This window comes from Drosophila nasuta, chromosome X, assembly GCF_023558535.2.
Source record: "Drosophila nasuta strain 15112-1781.00 chromosome X, ASM2355853v1, whole genome shotgun sequence".
NCBI classification, from domain to species: domain Eukaryota; kingdom Metazoa; phylum Arthropoda; class Insecta; order Diptera; family Drosophilidae; genus Drosophila; species Drosophila nasuta.
The window spans coordinates 25,397,762-25,412,879 of record NC_083459.1 but is presented as its reverse complement, the minus strand read 5'-3'; the positions used below and the strand labels follow the sequence as shown (position 1 = coordinate 25,412,879).

Genomic DNA, 15,118 nt, shown 5'->3' with positions numbered 1-15,118 from the left:
CGACAAAAGACGACGAAAATGTGTCAAAAGCAAAAGCTACGCTTGAATAGTCAGCCGTCAACAACAACAACAAGTGCTGCAACTTTGGGCTGTCTTGACTTCTGCATGCGTGTGCCTGCATGTGTGTGTGTGTGTGTGTATGTGTGTGTGTGTGCTTGCGTGCGCCTGTATGCGTGTGGGCGGTCTGCATTGCAATCGAAAGACAGTTTATATCGGCCGCTAGCATGCCGGCTCTGCCTCTGCTTCTGCCTCTGCCTCTGCCTACGTCAACCTTTACGTCGCTTTTAGCGCCCAAGTGAAAACACTTGAAACAACTTTTACAATGTCGTCCGAGTTGTTGTCACTGTGCTTGTGGTTGTTGTTGCTTTCAGCTACTGTTGTTGCCGGCGACCAAAGAAAAGTGACAGTGGGTCAAATGTAACAAACAAAAAAAAAAAAAATTAAAATGCTCTTAAACTATTTGAGAGACAGCCACAACAATAACAAAAAGATTGTAATCTATGAACATCTCACCTAAAAGCTCATAAAAAACAAAACTATTTAAGGCCTAAAGAATTGATGTGCGGTTCAGGTTTTTTAAATGAAAATTTCACAATAAAGTAATCAAATTTAATTTCTATTTGTTGGAGAATCGGATGGATTGGATGATAGCAATGAAATTTCGTTAAAATCAGTAATTACAAAATTTCACTAGATATTTAAAAACAATTAAGCAGGAACTGTCAAGATTGTCATTTTTTTTAACAACTAAGAAAAACAATAAAAATAACTTCTCAATTACATAGAGAATTTGAAAAATGGCTTTTGATTTAAATTTTCTATTTAAAAGTCAAATTTTTAGAAAAATATATAAATTATTTTGGAAATAATTTATAATCAATTGAAAGCTTTGTTTAAAACTTATACAATTTAAATTTTTAAAAATAGTAAATTTAAAGATGAACTTGATTAATATGAATTGAATTGAAAAGGAATTTAAGAATTTTTCAAAATCGATGAAAAAGAATAGGTTTATAAACTTTCCTGTGGGTACAATTAGAAATCCATAATGAATTCTATTAGATCTTTCAGTTTTGAAGCATTTGTATTCTTTATAGGAGATTCATACATATTATTTTCTCTGCAATAACATCCACTAAGATCAGATTAACTAAGATCGACTGAAAATCAAACCGTTTACAGCCTAATACAATTTATATTAAATGTCTGTTTTGTCTTTATTTGCGTCTTTCAAGATCACCACAATAATACTTTGTACACAATCCAGTTAAGATACAAAGAATAAGGAAGATGTTGTATAGGTTTATGAATGGGTCATAAAAGAATTAAATCTCACGACTACGGTAGACAACAAAGTCAAAATAAACTACGAATGAGTAATAATAATTTTTAATATTTTTTGTTTTTTTTTATTTTCAAATTTTATTTTATGATTTTTTGCTTGGGCGCTTGAACAGGTTCCCATGACAAAATATTGTAGCTACATCAGTTTTAGGCATATATACATATAAGTATATATATATATATATAAATATATATATAGGTATCGTTAGTTGTATAAACTTGGACTTACTTAAGTAGTTGTTGCTTATGCGTATAGAGGGGGCATGTTATACACACGGATTACGAAAGAAAAACGGGGACAAAATCATTTTCCAGCTCAATGGATGGCTCTCGACACGCAATCTGTACACCTTGAGAGGATTGAGGGATTGCGGATCAAGGGAAGGGCATGAGCATGGGATGATTTTTCAATTTCGATTATTAAAGTTTGCAGTTTGCAGTTTCTAGCAAATACTATTTACGTATGTCTCGCGCATTTTCGCATATAACAAATTGTAGTTACAAAAAAAACACAATAAGATAATGAACAGAAAGATTCTGATTACAAACTAAAATTGTAGATACATTCACTATGCCGTAATATATTGTATAACTATTAATTCGTTTCGATTTATTCTGTTTATACATTTACATGTTTGTTTTTCTTCTATTTTTTTATTTGATTTTATTTCGAGTGTAGCAATATTGTATCTATCGTATTGAAATTGTGCTACAAATTGTTAAACAATTGATTTAACAACTGCTTGGGCTAAAAAAAACACTATTGAACAACAATATAATTATTTATATATATATATGTATATGTATATTAATATAATTGATTATCAATTTATCAATTATGTATGAATAAACACATGCACGTTTTGCATGCATTCATTTATATCAATCACATCATTTATTCGTATTTTAGAATTAAAATATGAACGGGTTATTGGATTAAACCAATTTTACGTGTTTTTTTTTTATCTATTTCGTGTGTTCAAACTCACGGAGAGTATACTTTTTAACAAAATTCAAGAAAAACATTTACAAATTGTGTGTGTAATGAAAATAATAAATAATGTTGTACAATTAAGTAGTTGACCAAAACGAAAAATAATAATAATAATGATAGTAAACGAAAAAAAAAGATTTATGTTGACAGCAAATTCACACCTTTTGCCTCCTCACTTACATATGTAATCTCACAGGACAATTATATATATATATATATATTTGTATTTAATAACAAACCGAATGCAGTTTTCATTTGTGTCAATTTAAAACAAGAAATATTTAGATATATAGAATGCGTTAAAAAAAGAGAAGAATCAAAGATATTCCATGTGGGCGTTGATAGACGCAAAACGTTGTTGTTCGGCTTGTTGTTGTTGTTGCTGGTGTTGTTGCTGTTTTCTTTTGTCATGGCGAATTGCCTTTCTCTCTAGCCGAAAAGATTTGTTAACAAATTTATGTTTTGCTTGAAGCTTTAAGCTAAGTAAATTGGAAGTTGTAAGCTATAATAACACGTATATATTTTACATAACTTTTACGTCAGTTTGTATGTTGTGTGTGAGAATGCGTGTGTGTTGTGTGTGTGTGTGTATGTAGAGTGTAGTACAACACCTAAGCAATGCTTATTTGCCGCTTGGTCCGCTTTCAATTAGCGCTTGTGCTGGGCAACGTCGAAGAACTAGAGGCGCCTCCAACATTTTTATGCGTGTTGCTGTTCTCGGTAAAAAACTTTGCCTTCACCAGATCAATGGAGTAATCCTCCTCAATCGCCGGATAGCTGGATTTCTGTAATACACAAAAACAAACGAAATTAATTCGATTCAACGTTTCTTGAACATTTGCTTCACACTCACGTTTTGTGTTAGATTTTGGCCACGCAATAGCTGCCAATTTTCGAGAATGTGAGCGTAGCGTAAATACTTTTCAAATTCATGGAGTGTCTCATAGACATGGCACAGTCCCAGATAATCGTACTCCAAGCCCGAGTAAGTGCTGCCAAACAAACGCAAGCCTAGAAAATACAAAAAAATAAAGCACATGAAAGAGATGCAAAGAGAATACAATTGTGTTGCTGTCTCACTTATATCAATGCTGCGCAGATATAGATCTTCGGCCTGGCGAAACTTTTTCATTTGATAGTTGTAGAGCGACGCCAAATGTCCAATCGACAGTCCAACCTCATAGTCATAGGGACCAAGGAGATCTGTCTTGATTTTGATGGCCTTCTGATGCATACGCTCAGCCTCGTCGAAACGATTCATTGTTTGATACAAACGCCCCAGATTTCCATAATGTTTCGCCGTCTGCACATTCACCTCGCCAAACACCTCCAGCGAGAGTTGCAACGCGAAATTGTGCAGCTCCTCCGATTGCAACAGCAAATCCTCCTCATCCATGCCATCGGCGATCTTATCGAGCGCAATCTCCTCTAACAACAGGGCTTTCACACGCTTCGCCGATGCCAACATTAAATGATTGCTTGGCACCAGATTCTTCATAATGTTAACCGCCTTATCCACATGATCTTGGGCACAACTGAAGTCACCAGTGCTATATTCATGCACGTAATACGCATACGAAAGATCCTCGTGGGCGATGGCCACATGGAAATTCATGTTGCCAAAGATGCCGCGACGCACAGCCAACGCTTCCTTGTACACATTCACCGATTGAAACACCGAATCGACGTTCAGCAAAAAGAATCCATAATCGAGCAGTGCATCGCCGTATTTCTGATGCGTTGGACCAAAGTGTTCTCTGTGATGGGATGGAAAAATAATGGTTTAAATAATGCTGGAGAATACAATTTATATTTGTCGACTTACCGAGCACGTCGCACAGCTTGGCAGATGAGCAAATTGGCGCGTGCAAAGTCTCGTTTAACCACACAAGCTTTGGCCGCCTGACGCAGCACATCGATGGCAACGCTGCAGAAAAATGTAAGAACAGAATTAGTGAGAGTCGAGTATGGAATTGAGAGATGTAGTTAATCCTTACCGTGTGGGCGCTGACACATGCAAATGATGCAGCGCCTTCACGCTCCACATGTGACTGTTGTTGTACTCGTTGCGGGCAAAGTACATGGACGAGATTTGTGTGTAGGCCATCGCAATCAATGGCGAGGGCACTTGGCGATCAAACATGGGCGCCAGCTTGATCAGTTCCGCGTACGTTTGTTGCGCCAATTTGAAATTGCAGTGCGATGATTCCGCATAAAGTAGACTGCAATTAAAAGTAGTTGAAATCATTAGTTTCACAGTTAAAGATTCAACATTTCAACAAAATTTCAATAATTAACAAGAGCACTTATTTGAAATGTTGGATTATTAATGCATGTTTAACGAAATTGATTTCTTTCAGCCAGTTGTCAATAAATCGAACTCTTTCTATTCTCCATGTTAGAGCTACTCAAACGAACGGACAGACGGAAGTCAGGAACTTGAACTTGAAATCATTAGTTTCACAGTTAAAGATTCAACATTTCAACAAAATTTCAATAATTAACAAGAGCACTTATTTGAAATGTTGGATTATTAATGCATGTTTAACGAAATTGATTTCTTTCAGCCAGTTGTCAATAAATCGAACTCTTTCTATTCTCCATGTTAGAGCTACTTAAACGAACGGACAGACGGAAGTCAGGAACTTACCGCTGCAAACAGTCGACTCGCGTGACCAGCATGTTCTTGAAGGGCGGCATGCGCTTCAGTCTTTCGTTGAGGCACGACAGCACTGAGATGCTCTCCTGCATCCAGCCTGCCTCGGACAGAAAGCTGCCCAATCGCAGTCCCAAATCAATGGCCAGCGCATCCTGATCATCCAAATCATCGAGGTCGTCCAGCAAGTGGGCCAACTCTACTGTGACATTCGGCAGTTGTGAGTGTTGATGATCGTCGATCTCGCTGGACGTCGTCGTTGATGCTGGTAATGATGATGATGTGTCGCTGCTGCTGCTGCAGCCAGCTGCGGCATTCTGTTGTTGCTCGGTAATCTGCATTTTACTGTACTCATCACTGAACAGCTCCTTGTCCAATTTATGACTGCTATCGCCAACCTGTTCGCTCTGTTCGATTTGTGGTACACTGAAGAGCACTTCGTATGCCTCGCTGAGGCGACGCGTCAGCGACTTGTTGCTGGCCATTAAGGAAGCGACAATGCGCAGCAATTGATTGCGCGCTGATGTGAAGCGGACGAGACATCTGAATACCCGAAGCTTGGAGAGCTCCTCCAACAGTGAGTCCTTCAAGTCATCACGTTGCGAGATCTGCAAAGGCCACAAAAAACGATGAGTAAAAAGGTGTAAACGTATATGATTCTTATTTCTGCATATTAACGGTATTTTACTATCGATAGTCGACGCTAACTTTCGGTAATTATCTATATACATTTCTATATTCCAAATCGTTTCAAATCGATTAATTTCTTTGCATTCAAAGTAAAAGTCAAATCAATTATTTAACTATCCAAAACGCTCTTTTGCGCTTTATGAACTATTTTTTTAATATCATTTTAATATTGACATTATATATTTTATAAGTAAAATCAAATTCTTGAGTAGTTCAATCAATAATTATTTATTGTTATGGAAGTTCCACAATTTGTTTTTTAAATTTTTGACACAGAAAATTTTATTTACTAGAATTTAAATGGAAAATACAAACGAATTAAAATCGTTTTATCGGTAACTATCGTTGCGCACAATCGATACTTATTTATCCCAATTGGCATTACGGGCTGCATTGTGCAACAAGTGTTTATCGATAAATCAAATGCAATCACTGCGTTAATCAACACTGCGTGAGCAGTGCTTAAAGGAGTCGCAATATGAGCTCTGCCCAAGGGCGAGAGATGCATAAGGTTGGCGACCAAGTTCAATGATCAATAAAAGCAAGCAGGACAACAACAACAGCAAGCTGCTAGTCAAGAGTGCGCTATATTTAGCCAGAGACAAGATCAACAACAATAACAACAACAGCAACATCTCCGGTTGCTTTATTGTTGTCGCTCTTTATAATTTATTATTGTAATTGCAACGCCATTATGACAATCTGGCATTTTAAGCGTGTGTGCGTGTGTGACTGGATGATCTATTGATGCTTTTTTCCATACGTATGTGTATGTGTGTGTGTGTGAGTGTGTACGTATTTATTTTTGTCAGTATCTGTTTAGTGTTTAATCCCAGATACAGTGGATAAACAAAAGCTCCATATTCCGCGATATCATATCGCAAAAAAAATAGCTATTACGTTGATGTACAAAAATAACGCCATGCGGTTTTCAGACAAATATAACACCCGCATATCTAATATCTATGCGGGTGTGTGTGTGTGTGTGTTCGCAGCTGTGTTCTCGTGTGACAGAGGCGGAAGCTTCTAGCAGTAAACATAAACAGTAGAAAGCTCTTGCGCTTGGCCAAAGCTTTGAGATTCAATCGAATTGGAATTCAATGCAAAACAAAAACACGCAAACACAAATACAAAATGTCCTCCTTGCAAGCGTCGAAATACATAGATATAGATAAACGCGCAGAACAAAAACAAACATAAATAAATAAAAATGAAATGCTGTAACAGCGTGGCGATAAAAACTTACACACACACGCACACGCATAGCGAGCAGCTGATTTGATATGTGTACATGTTGTGTTTGTATGTGTGCGCGTGTTTTCACTTTTTCGCATTTAGAAGCCGAAGTAGAAGTATGAAGTGGTGGGGCGGGGGGCGATTAGACTTACTCTCTCGTAGACATCGATGAGCAGATTGCGAGGCAACTCCGGCAGCTTGCTGATGCGCCCCAAAGCGGGGACTTTGCAGTCCAGGCTGTTGACAACGGCATTCAATGCCAGATCGTACAGTGGCTCGGGGCTGTTGTTGTTGTTGTGACCGGAGGCCGATGACATCAAAGCCAATAGCTGCTGGTGAGCAGCCATTTTGTTTTCAGTTCTCTTCTCTTCTGCTCTTGTTGTTGTTGTTATTGTTGTTACTGTTCTTGAAGTTTCTTAGTTTCCTTTGCGTATTGTGATCAACTGCTGCCAACAACAACAACGAAAATCAAACTCGCTGCGGGGCGGGGCGAGGAGGAAGCTCTGCAACAAGTTTCATTCGATTAGAAAGGCGATGAAGCAAAATAAAAATACTAAAACAAATTTTAGAAAATACACACGCACACAATAAAATATTTAACTTGTATTTTTACGCCTGTTTTTTTCCATGTTTTTCACTTGCCACACGTGCGTCAAAGACAATAAAAAACAACACTTGACAAACGGGTGCAATGTCACACAGCCCCACACATTTATTCACAATAGCAAACGAAACTTGCGCTAACTTCACTTTCTTTTAAGACACCGTCGTCGTTCTTCGTTTTTCCTTTCCCTTCTTTTTTTCGATACGTTTCGTTGTTGTAGAAGCCCAGCTGTGTTTGTTGCTGGCAATTTCACTGCTCTGCTTGCTGCGACAAGTTCCTCTTTGTTATACACTCACACATACAAAGCCTGCCCAAAACTTGCTGGTTTTTTTTTTATGTTGCCGTTCCCAATTAAAATATACACACAACAGAACTTACACAATATCGTAAGCATTTAATTGCTTGAACACGTACGATTTGCACGTATATTTTGCCCGTTAGCTTTTGCTGTGCATTACTTACGATCGACCAAATGCAATAAAATGTACGTTTTTATTTTTGCTTCGATTTTTATGCAAAAAGAAATTAATATTTGTGTCTTCGGGGATGGCAGCCAGCGTGACCGCACTTGCATTTGAACATTATACCAACACACAACATTACCGCTTTCATAAGTCCTAGCTGGGCACACTACGAATTATACCATTGGTATTTTTCACAAAATATAATTATAATAATACAATAAATTTTAAATCCAAGTATAAGCAAAGAGCAAAATTATTTTATAATAATTAGCTTACAGAATTCTAACCGCTAAAAACATTGATCGTTATACGAACTTCAAATAATATCAAAATATCGATAAATCACTAATGAAATCAATATTATGCCTTTTCTCATCTCTAAAAGTATTGGGAAGATAAGCGATTTGAAAAGCGTAGTTTTATTAGGACTGTTGGTAGCAAAAAAAAAACTATTGACAATTTTGGAGATGTTACAAATTGTTATTGATGTTATATGTTTTTACGCGCTTGTTGGTTAAGTTGCTTAGGTTTTTTTTGTATCAAAAGAGATCAAATGTGTCGTCTTCAACATCGAGGAGACCAAAATCATTTGTGCTGCCAAACATCCACCAATGTCGCAATATATTCCGTATGAGCAGAAAACGCGTTGTCACAAACTCAAAGAAATGGAAAAAGAGAGCACTTGATGTGAGCAGCGCACACGATGCGACAAAGACTTCTTGGACCGTTAGCTGTTCGGTGCTGCCCTGATTCAAATTGTCCATACAATGCAAAACCTGTACACAAGTAAAAAAGCGCAAGTACGCATCAAGGGTGATCATGACGAGATGCTTGCAAAATCCTGCAGTGCATGCGCTCACCTGCTGCAGTATGACATGGGCAAGGGGCATTAGCGACGCACTGAACAGCATATGTTTCACAATCATGCCACAGCAGCGCCCGCAGCAAAAGGCGCGCACCATTTGCTTCACGCTCGCTCGTTCCGTGGTGATGTTGAATGGTGCATGGCAGATTTCGCAGCGATTATCGCGCCGTTGCATTATCCACCTCTTCAAGCACGTCATATGTATGTAACCCTGCGATGGGAGGATAGTGAGCAGCAGTTGGGCAGTGTGAACTCACTTTTAAAATATACTAGAAAGCACAAGTACCAACGTCAATATACCACATACTTTTTCGCGCCACAAATATACTAAACGGTATATGAGTATGGTCACCTCGCTCACTACGTCAACTCACCACACTGCCTTTGCACTTGCAGGGACAGTTGATTATTTCCATATCGACGCGATTCCAGCGACAGATGCGACACGAGTTGCCAAACTCATTGGCCGAATGCACGCTCTCCTGTGACGCTTGCCCTGTTCCACTGCTGGTTGGCAATGTGATGCTATCACAGGCAGCTGTTGCTGTTTCGCTTAGCATCTCGGTTTCGGTTTCTGCATGTGTTTGTAGCCTCGGTATAGATGTGCTGGCCACAACCATGTTCAATAGCCGCAGAGCCGTTGCCTCGGAGAGCTGCGTACCTAGCTGCTGCTGCTGCTGCACTTCCTCCGGCTGCTGTTGTGACATTTTCTCTCCAAAAAAGAATGGCAACAAAATTCGATAACGCGATTCGTTTTGTGGTGGACTGTGTGTTGGTCAATTTGAAGTCTATGTGTTGTGTGGAATGCGCGTAACGAACTCAATTTTGGGAATACGAATTTCACACGTAATTTTGTTTGGACATTTTACACAAAACTTAACGTTCGACTTTCACAGCATGTCTGAGAGCCTATCTCAATAATTTCCTTCAAACGAGCCGGAAATGCCAACTGCGTTCGTTTTGAAAAAAACTAAAGTAACTGACGAAGTTTTCTTTTCCTGTTAGTATGGTAACACAGCACCCTTTCTGCATTTGCAACAATTTTGCACCAATTGGCAACACTGCAAATGAAGGATCATCAAGCAGTGTGACCATATAAGTAGGCTATGTAATTTGTAAGCAGAAGAAAAACACATTTTGTTCAATGTTAATATTAGCTGTAGATACATTTTTATTTTTTGATATCGCATTTCGCATGCCGCTGCTTGCGAGTTAGTAAATTTGCTCGTAATTTCGCTCGCTTTAATGTTGTGTTGTGTACATATATATATATAGTTGGGTACTTTATAAATGTTTATTCTTCTGATCTCATCTTCAACTCAGCGGGGTTAGTAAATTTTTTGCGCTTTGCAATTGTTGTTCTTGTTTCTTTTTTTTATATATTTAAAATTATGACAAAAAAATCAACAATTATTGCAATAGTTTTTTTTAAGTTCAATAACAAATAATAATATAATAATTATAATAGAATTACAAAAAAAATGTGATAAAAAAAAATGATAAACAAACACAAAAAAACGTACAAATGTTCTTGCTGTTCAATGTAACGACGAGCCTGCCATTTGTGGTAGTAGTAAACATAAGTAATTAGATGTGGGATAAAAATAGTAGTTATATAGGATGCACAAAAATGCCAACAGGCGTATACATAATAATTCTGTCTGAAGTGTGTATGGGCTGACGAAGTGGGGAGGACTTGCTTATCATATAATGAATAGATGCGTAATTGTTGTTGTTGTGGCCCACCACGTGATTCTGCTACTGTTGTTGTTGTTCTTGTTTACTGGCAATTGCGAAAGCGACGATAGATGCTTTGCACATAGACAAAGACGCATTTCCAGTCGGGTCTGCTCATCTCCACCATGTCTTCCACATCCAGTAGCGGCGCAATTCCAGCCTTCTCACTGCACGTACAGATGGAAATGTGTTATCGATAAATTGCAGAAAAACTATATCGACGATATCGATGCAGTACTTACTCAGCAACGCTGAAGGCCAGTTCGAAATTGTGTCGGCGTGTTTGTTTGGTTAGTTGCGTGTAATCAAATGCATCGGGCAAGAAATGATGGATCAGCGCACAAAAGGCCAAGCCGTCGGACCAGCTCGAGCTAAAGTTGCTTATTTGCACGTTCTGCGAATTACAGCAAAAGTGTGTGTGTGTGTTTTGTGATAAGTACGTTTTGCGTATTGTTTGCTGGGGGCGTGGCGGAGAGGGGGGCTTTGCGAATATAACTGCAGCACAGCGCTTGCATTGCATTCTAATTTTGTTTTTTTTTTCTTTTCTCTATTTCAGCAGCAGCGGTAGTTAAGCGGTACATGATTTTTTTTTTTTTTTTTGTGTGTTTTTTCTTGCGTGTAAAATCCAGCCCCAAAAGCAAATTGGCGACAAGAACAATAACAAAACAGTTATAAAGCGGCAAACACATGTAAGTAAAAAAACTTCGCTTTTTCTTCTTCTACTTCTTCATTTTCTCCTTCTTCATCATCAACATATTTTAGCGCCAAGCGCCAAGCTGCTTGCGTGCGTTGTGTGTGTGTTTTTGTGTGTATGCGTGTGTGTGTGTGTTTGTTTGTGTGTATGCGTGTGTAAATGAGTTGCTCAAAAAAAGCTCAGCCAAATGTTAGGCGTTTGTTTTGGTTTTTAGTTTTGCGTTTAGCTTTGATTTACTTTGTTTTTGTGTTTTTTGTTGTTGTTGTTGTTTTTCAAAATGTTATTGTTTGTTGTTGGGCCTAAGCGTTAGATTTTGTCAAAATAAAACGAACGGCAATCAAATGCAAATTACAAAAATCAAAATCAAAAAAACAAAAAAAATTACGCAAAAGAAAAGGAATTGCAAAACTCAATATATAGTAAGTATAACGGTCGTTGTTGGCTGTGACTTTGCGCGCTTGCATTGCATTTGGTTTTTCTTATTGGTATTTTTTTGTTTGCGGGTTGTTGTTTTGGTATTTTTAGGTTGTGGTGGATACCTCATATTCCTGCGTTTTGTGCTGACACCACTGTAGAAGTTGATCCTTGACAGTGGCGGCGCGCGCATTTAATGCCGGATCGGTAAATTTGAACAGCGGTTGTGCTGAACCGCCGGGGGTCGTGGGTGTGCTTGATGTTGGAGATAATCTGAACAAAATGATTCAAGGTTGGAGGGGCAGACGTTTTAGCGAAACTCACACAATTTTTTTGTATTTTGTTTTTTATTTTGGTATTTTTTGTTTTCTTATGGTGTTTTTTTTTTAAATACATAAATGTTGTACTTTTTTTTTTTTGGGTGTTCGAATTGTTTACCTCGTGTATGTGTGTGTGGGCGTGTGTTGGTGTTTTGTATGTATTTGTGTTAGCAGAAAACAACAACAAATAGATTACGTTTTATATTATTATGTGCATATTTGTTGTTGTTTGATTTAACTTATTTCTTGTTGCTGTTGGGAAAGAGACATAGAGAGAGAGATACAGACAGAGATAGAAGGGGACGACAGGTGCGTACAAAAGTTACAGAGCAAGAGCAGAGAGCCCAGTGGCTAGAGGAAGACAGATACATAGCTAGGAGCAAGACGCTTTACAATTTACCTCACAAAACAATTACATTGTAAATAAAAACCTAGGCACAAGAAGGATAAGACATTCTTTTTAATTCTGTTCACCGACACCAGAAGATGGGAGACAAATCTAGTGACTGAGTATGTCTGCATGTGTGTGTGTGTGTGTATGTATGTGAGTGAGAGTATATTGTGAGCCTGCACCGAATGTGTATGTATGTGTGTGTGTATGTTCAAAAGAAATGGAAACAAAATGGCGTAGAAATGTTGGCAAATGGAGCTGCCTGATAGCGGCGTTGCCATATCAGCAATTTTTACATTTAAATTTATCAAAAAAAACAGTCCATTTTGTTTGATTTCTTTTAGTAATTGTGTGCTCTCTATATATGTACATATATCGTATCTCTAAAATTTATTTGTATTTATATATCATTATCAAATTGTGGAAAGTATGTAAATTGCTTCACTTACTTTTGAGCCTGCTGCTGGGCAGCTGCTTTATCGAGCTGCTTAAATTTGGCCAGCGGTGAAATGTTTTTGGAGGCAGCGCTGCCGCTCACAGTGCGTGTGGTAACTGCAATAATCAATATATAAATTTTAGAATGTATTTAATAATGTACAACCTTTAGTTACCTTTTGTTGTTGTTGTAGTGAGAGTTGCGCCGCCATCCTTTGATTTTGTCTCGGTGCGTTCACTGGTCGTTGAGCTTTGTTGCTTGTGTTGTGCTGTATGAAGAAAGGTTTTAGACGATTTGTTTTGTTTTTTTTGTGATGGATGATTGGTCGGCGTGAGAGAAAAACGGGGAGAAAAAAGAAGCAATAATTACAACAATTAGTCAAGTCAAAATTAGTCATGCAATCGAAATCAATTCAACAATATATAAACAATGTGGTTAAAGTTATTGAAAGTCTTAGGAAATACGAAAAAAGCTACATTAAAATCGTGGTTATTTCAATTATTTTCTTGTATCTTGTAGTTTAGACTAATCTAGAGCAGGCAACTAAATGTACACTACACACGGCAACACAAAAAAAAAACTGTAAAAACACGATGAACATTCGCAAAATTGTTTTTGCATTGGTATATTATTGTTTTTTTGTGATTTTTAGTCAACATTCGTCAGCCGCTACAGAAAAAACAAAAATGTATTCACAGTCTGGCAACGCTGCCAAGCGGCTGTTCCATGCCGCACGTTCCAAAAAATAACAGATAAAAACACACAGTACGAAAATGATTAGGAAAAAAGTTAGAAAATAGTACGAAAAACGAAATCGAGAACGAATCGTGGCCGCTGAGATGAAATTGGCGGCGTTTGCTGTTGGCGATTTTGTGGGTGGTGGTTGGTGTGTCTGGTGACGCTGGTGGTGTTGGTGGTGCAGCGACTTTCAGCTACAACTACGTCTACTTAATGCTAAAGAAAACATGCACAAATTATTTACAAAGTTGTATGTACAGGAACAACAACAAAAAAAACGGAACACGAAAAAAAACTGTAAAATCAAAAACATGCTAGTAAAACGTTTGCGTAGAAGGCAAAGAAACAGCCAGCACAGCAAACTGGGGCGCAGTTGAGCTGAGCTGTGTAGTAATTATCAAAAAAGTGGTAAACAGGGTGGGGTAGGGGGCGTAAAATATGTACAAAAAGACTGAGACATTTGGAGAAAAAGAGAGAGAGAGAAAGAGAGTTTGAAAAAAAAATATTAAGGTATTCCAGATCAGGAGGGACAGCATGGGAGTTGATAAATTTAGTGTAGTTCTTTTTTTTTAAGTATGTTTTTTGCTGGACCAACCAACCAATCAATCAACCAGCCAACGTAACGTAACGCAACGTAACGGAATGAAACGAAATGGAAACGTAACGTAACGGTAACGAAAACAAAACGTTAAAAGCGCTAGCTAAACTAACATTTGTACAGTTGTTCTCGATGGTGGGGGAAGAAGGGCAGGCAAAAATATGTGTATGGTAAAAAAAATATATAAAGATAACAAATATATACGAATATATTTAAAATATATATATATAAAAAATATGCGAATAAGTAACGTTGATATGCAGTTAGGCCGGGCGGGCGTAAGTAGCAAAAATAATGGTAGTACATGGAACGCGCTAATTTAAACAAGGTGGCAACGCTGTTTTGTACATTTCGTGTTGTTGTAGTTGAATTTCACTCACAAAGTGCTTGTGCTTCTTCATTTTTTTGGTTTGAGAAAACTTTTCATATTGCTGTTGATCTTGTTGTCGTTGTTGTTTTGTTTATTGGCATCCTGCGGTTGGGGCAGCGTCGCAAACTCGGCAGTGTGTGTGTGTGTGTGTATGTGTTTAAGATCTTTTGTTGTTTTTTTTTAAGTTCATGTCGTCCCTCCTGCTAGTTTTGATGACGACTCATCGAATATCGAACGCAAGGAACATTGTTTTTGCCGAAAGGTGGGGGCAACGATTTGAAACCGAGTGAATCGTTTCAATTGACTAGAATATCTCCGGGTAGGGTTTGGAGGGAAAGGTGGTAAAGGGGGTAAAATGGCTAGGGGCTGGTTGAGCTAAAACAAAGCCTAAGTAAGAACTACGCTCAAAATAACAGTAGCGAGTATTTTTTGTAACGCTAAACATGTAAACAATAATCGTTAATCGGTATTCGGTAATCAGTACAGTTACAGTTACAGTTTCGACTTCGTAATGTGAGAGAGATAGAAAGAGAGTGCGTATGTGTGTGTGTGTGTCGTTTTTTGTTT

The 15,118-nt window shown here is 37.9% G+C and overlaps 3 protein-coding genes and 1 long non-coding RNA gene across 18 annotated transcripts in view; 1 reads left to right on the top strand and 3 right to left on the bottom strand.

The window, feature by feature from the left end:
- Positions 1-1,427: 1,427 nt before the first annotated feature.
- On the bottom strand, positions 1,428-8,105 carry LOC132795859 (amyloid protein-binding protein 2). Of its 3 annotated transcripts, none has more exons than XM_060806775.1 (8): positions 7,987-8,105; positions 7,073-7,423; positions 4,989-5,602; positions 4,336-4,560; positions 4,164-4,265; positions 3,419-4,095; positions 3,192-3,349; positions 1,428-3,123 (listed from the first exon to the last, which is right to left on the bottom strand). In XM_060806775.1, the coding sequence occupies exons 2-8, from the start codon at positions 7,265-7,267 to the stop codon at positions 2,983-2,985; spliced, it is 2,112 nt and encodes a 703-aa protein (XP_060662758.1). In that variant the 5' UTR covers positions 7,268-7,423; positions 7,987-8,105; the 3' UTR covers positions 1,428-2,982. The 3 variants fall into 3 exon arrangements, with proteins under 3 accessions (XP_060662758.1, XP_060662757.1, XP_060662759.1); XM_060806774.1 differs by having other exon boundaries at positions 7,903-8,096; XM_060806776.1 differs by lacking the exon at positions 7,987-8,105 and adding an exon at positions 7,505-7,626.
- A 279-nt stretch (positions 8,106-8,384) lies between these two features.
- On the bottom strand, positions 8,385-9,773 carry LOC132795871 (uncharacterized). Its single transcript, XM_060806813.1, has 3 exons — positions 9,228-9,773; positions 8,849-9,064; positions 8,385-8,764 (listed from the first exon to the last, which is right to left on the bottom strand). The coding sequence occupies exons 1-3, from the start codon at positions 9,558-9,560 to the stop codon at positions 8,528-8,530; spliced, it is 786 nt and encodes a 261-aa protein (XP_060662796.1). The 5' UTR covers positions 9,561-9,773; the 3' UTR covers positions 8,385-8,527.
- A 360-nt stretch (positions 9,774-10,133) lies between these two features.
- LOC132795869 (smoothelin-like protein 1) overlaps positions 10,134-15,118 on the bottom strand; it is a 52,691-nt gene continuing 47,706 nt past the window's right edge. For 12 of the 13 annotated variants that reach the window (XM_060806798.1, XM_060806799.1, XM_060806803.1 and 9 more), the window contains 5 exons: positions 13,021-13,113; positions 12,859-12,961; positions 11,824-11,971; positions 10,833-10,984; positions 10,134-10,757 (listed from right to left, as the gene is read on the bottom strand). In XM_060806798.1, the coding sequence (XP_060662781.1) occupies positions 10,634-10,757; positions 10,833-10,984; positions 11,824-11,971; positions 12,859-12,961; positions 13,021-13,113 (620 nt within the window). In that variant the 3' untranslated portion in view covers positions 10,134-10,633. Of the gene's footprint in view, positions 10,758-10,832; positions 10,985-11,823; positions 11,972-12,858; positions 12,962-13,020; positions 13,114-15,118 lie in introns of those variants that run through there. The other variant, XM_060806802.1, reaches the window with a different exon arrangement.
- The window catches only part of LOC132795872 (uncharacterized), a 53,793-nt gene continuing 49,848 nt past the window's right edge, over positions 11,174-15,118 (top strand). The window contains exon 1 of the long non-coding RNA XR_009633473.1: positions 11,174-11,279. This is a non-coding gene — a long non-coding RNA (uncharacterized LOC132795872). The remainder of the gene's footprint in view (positions 11,280-15,118) is intronic.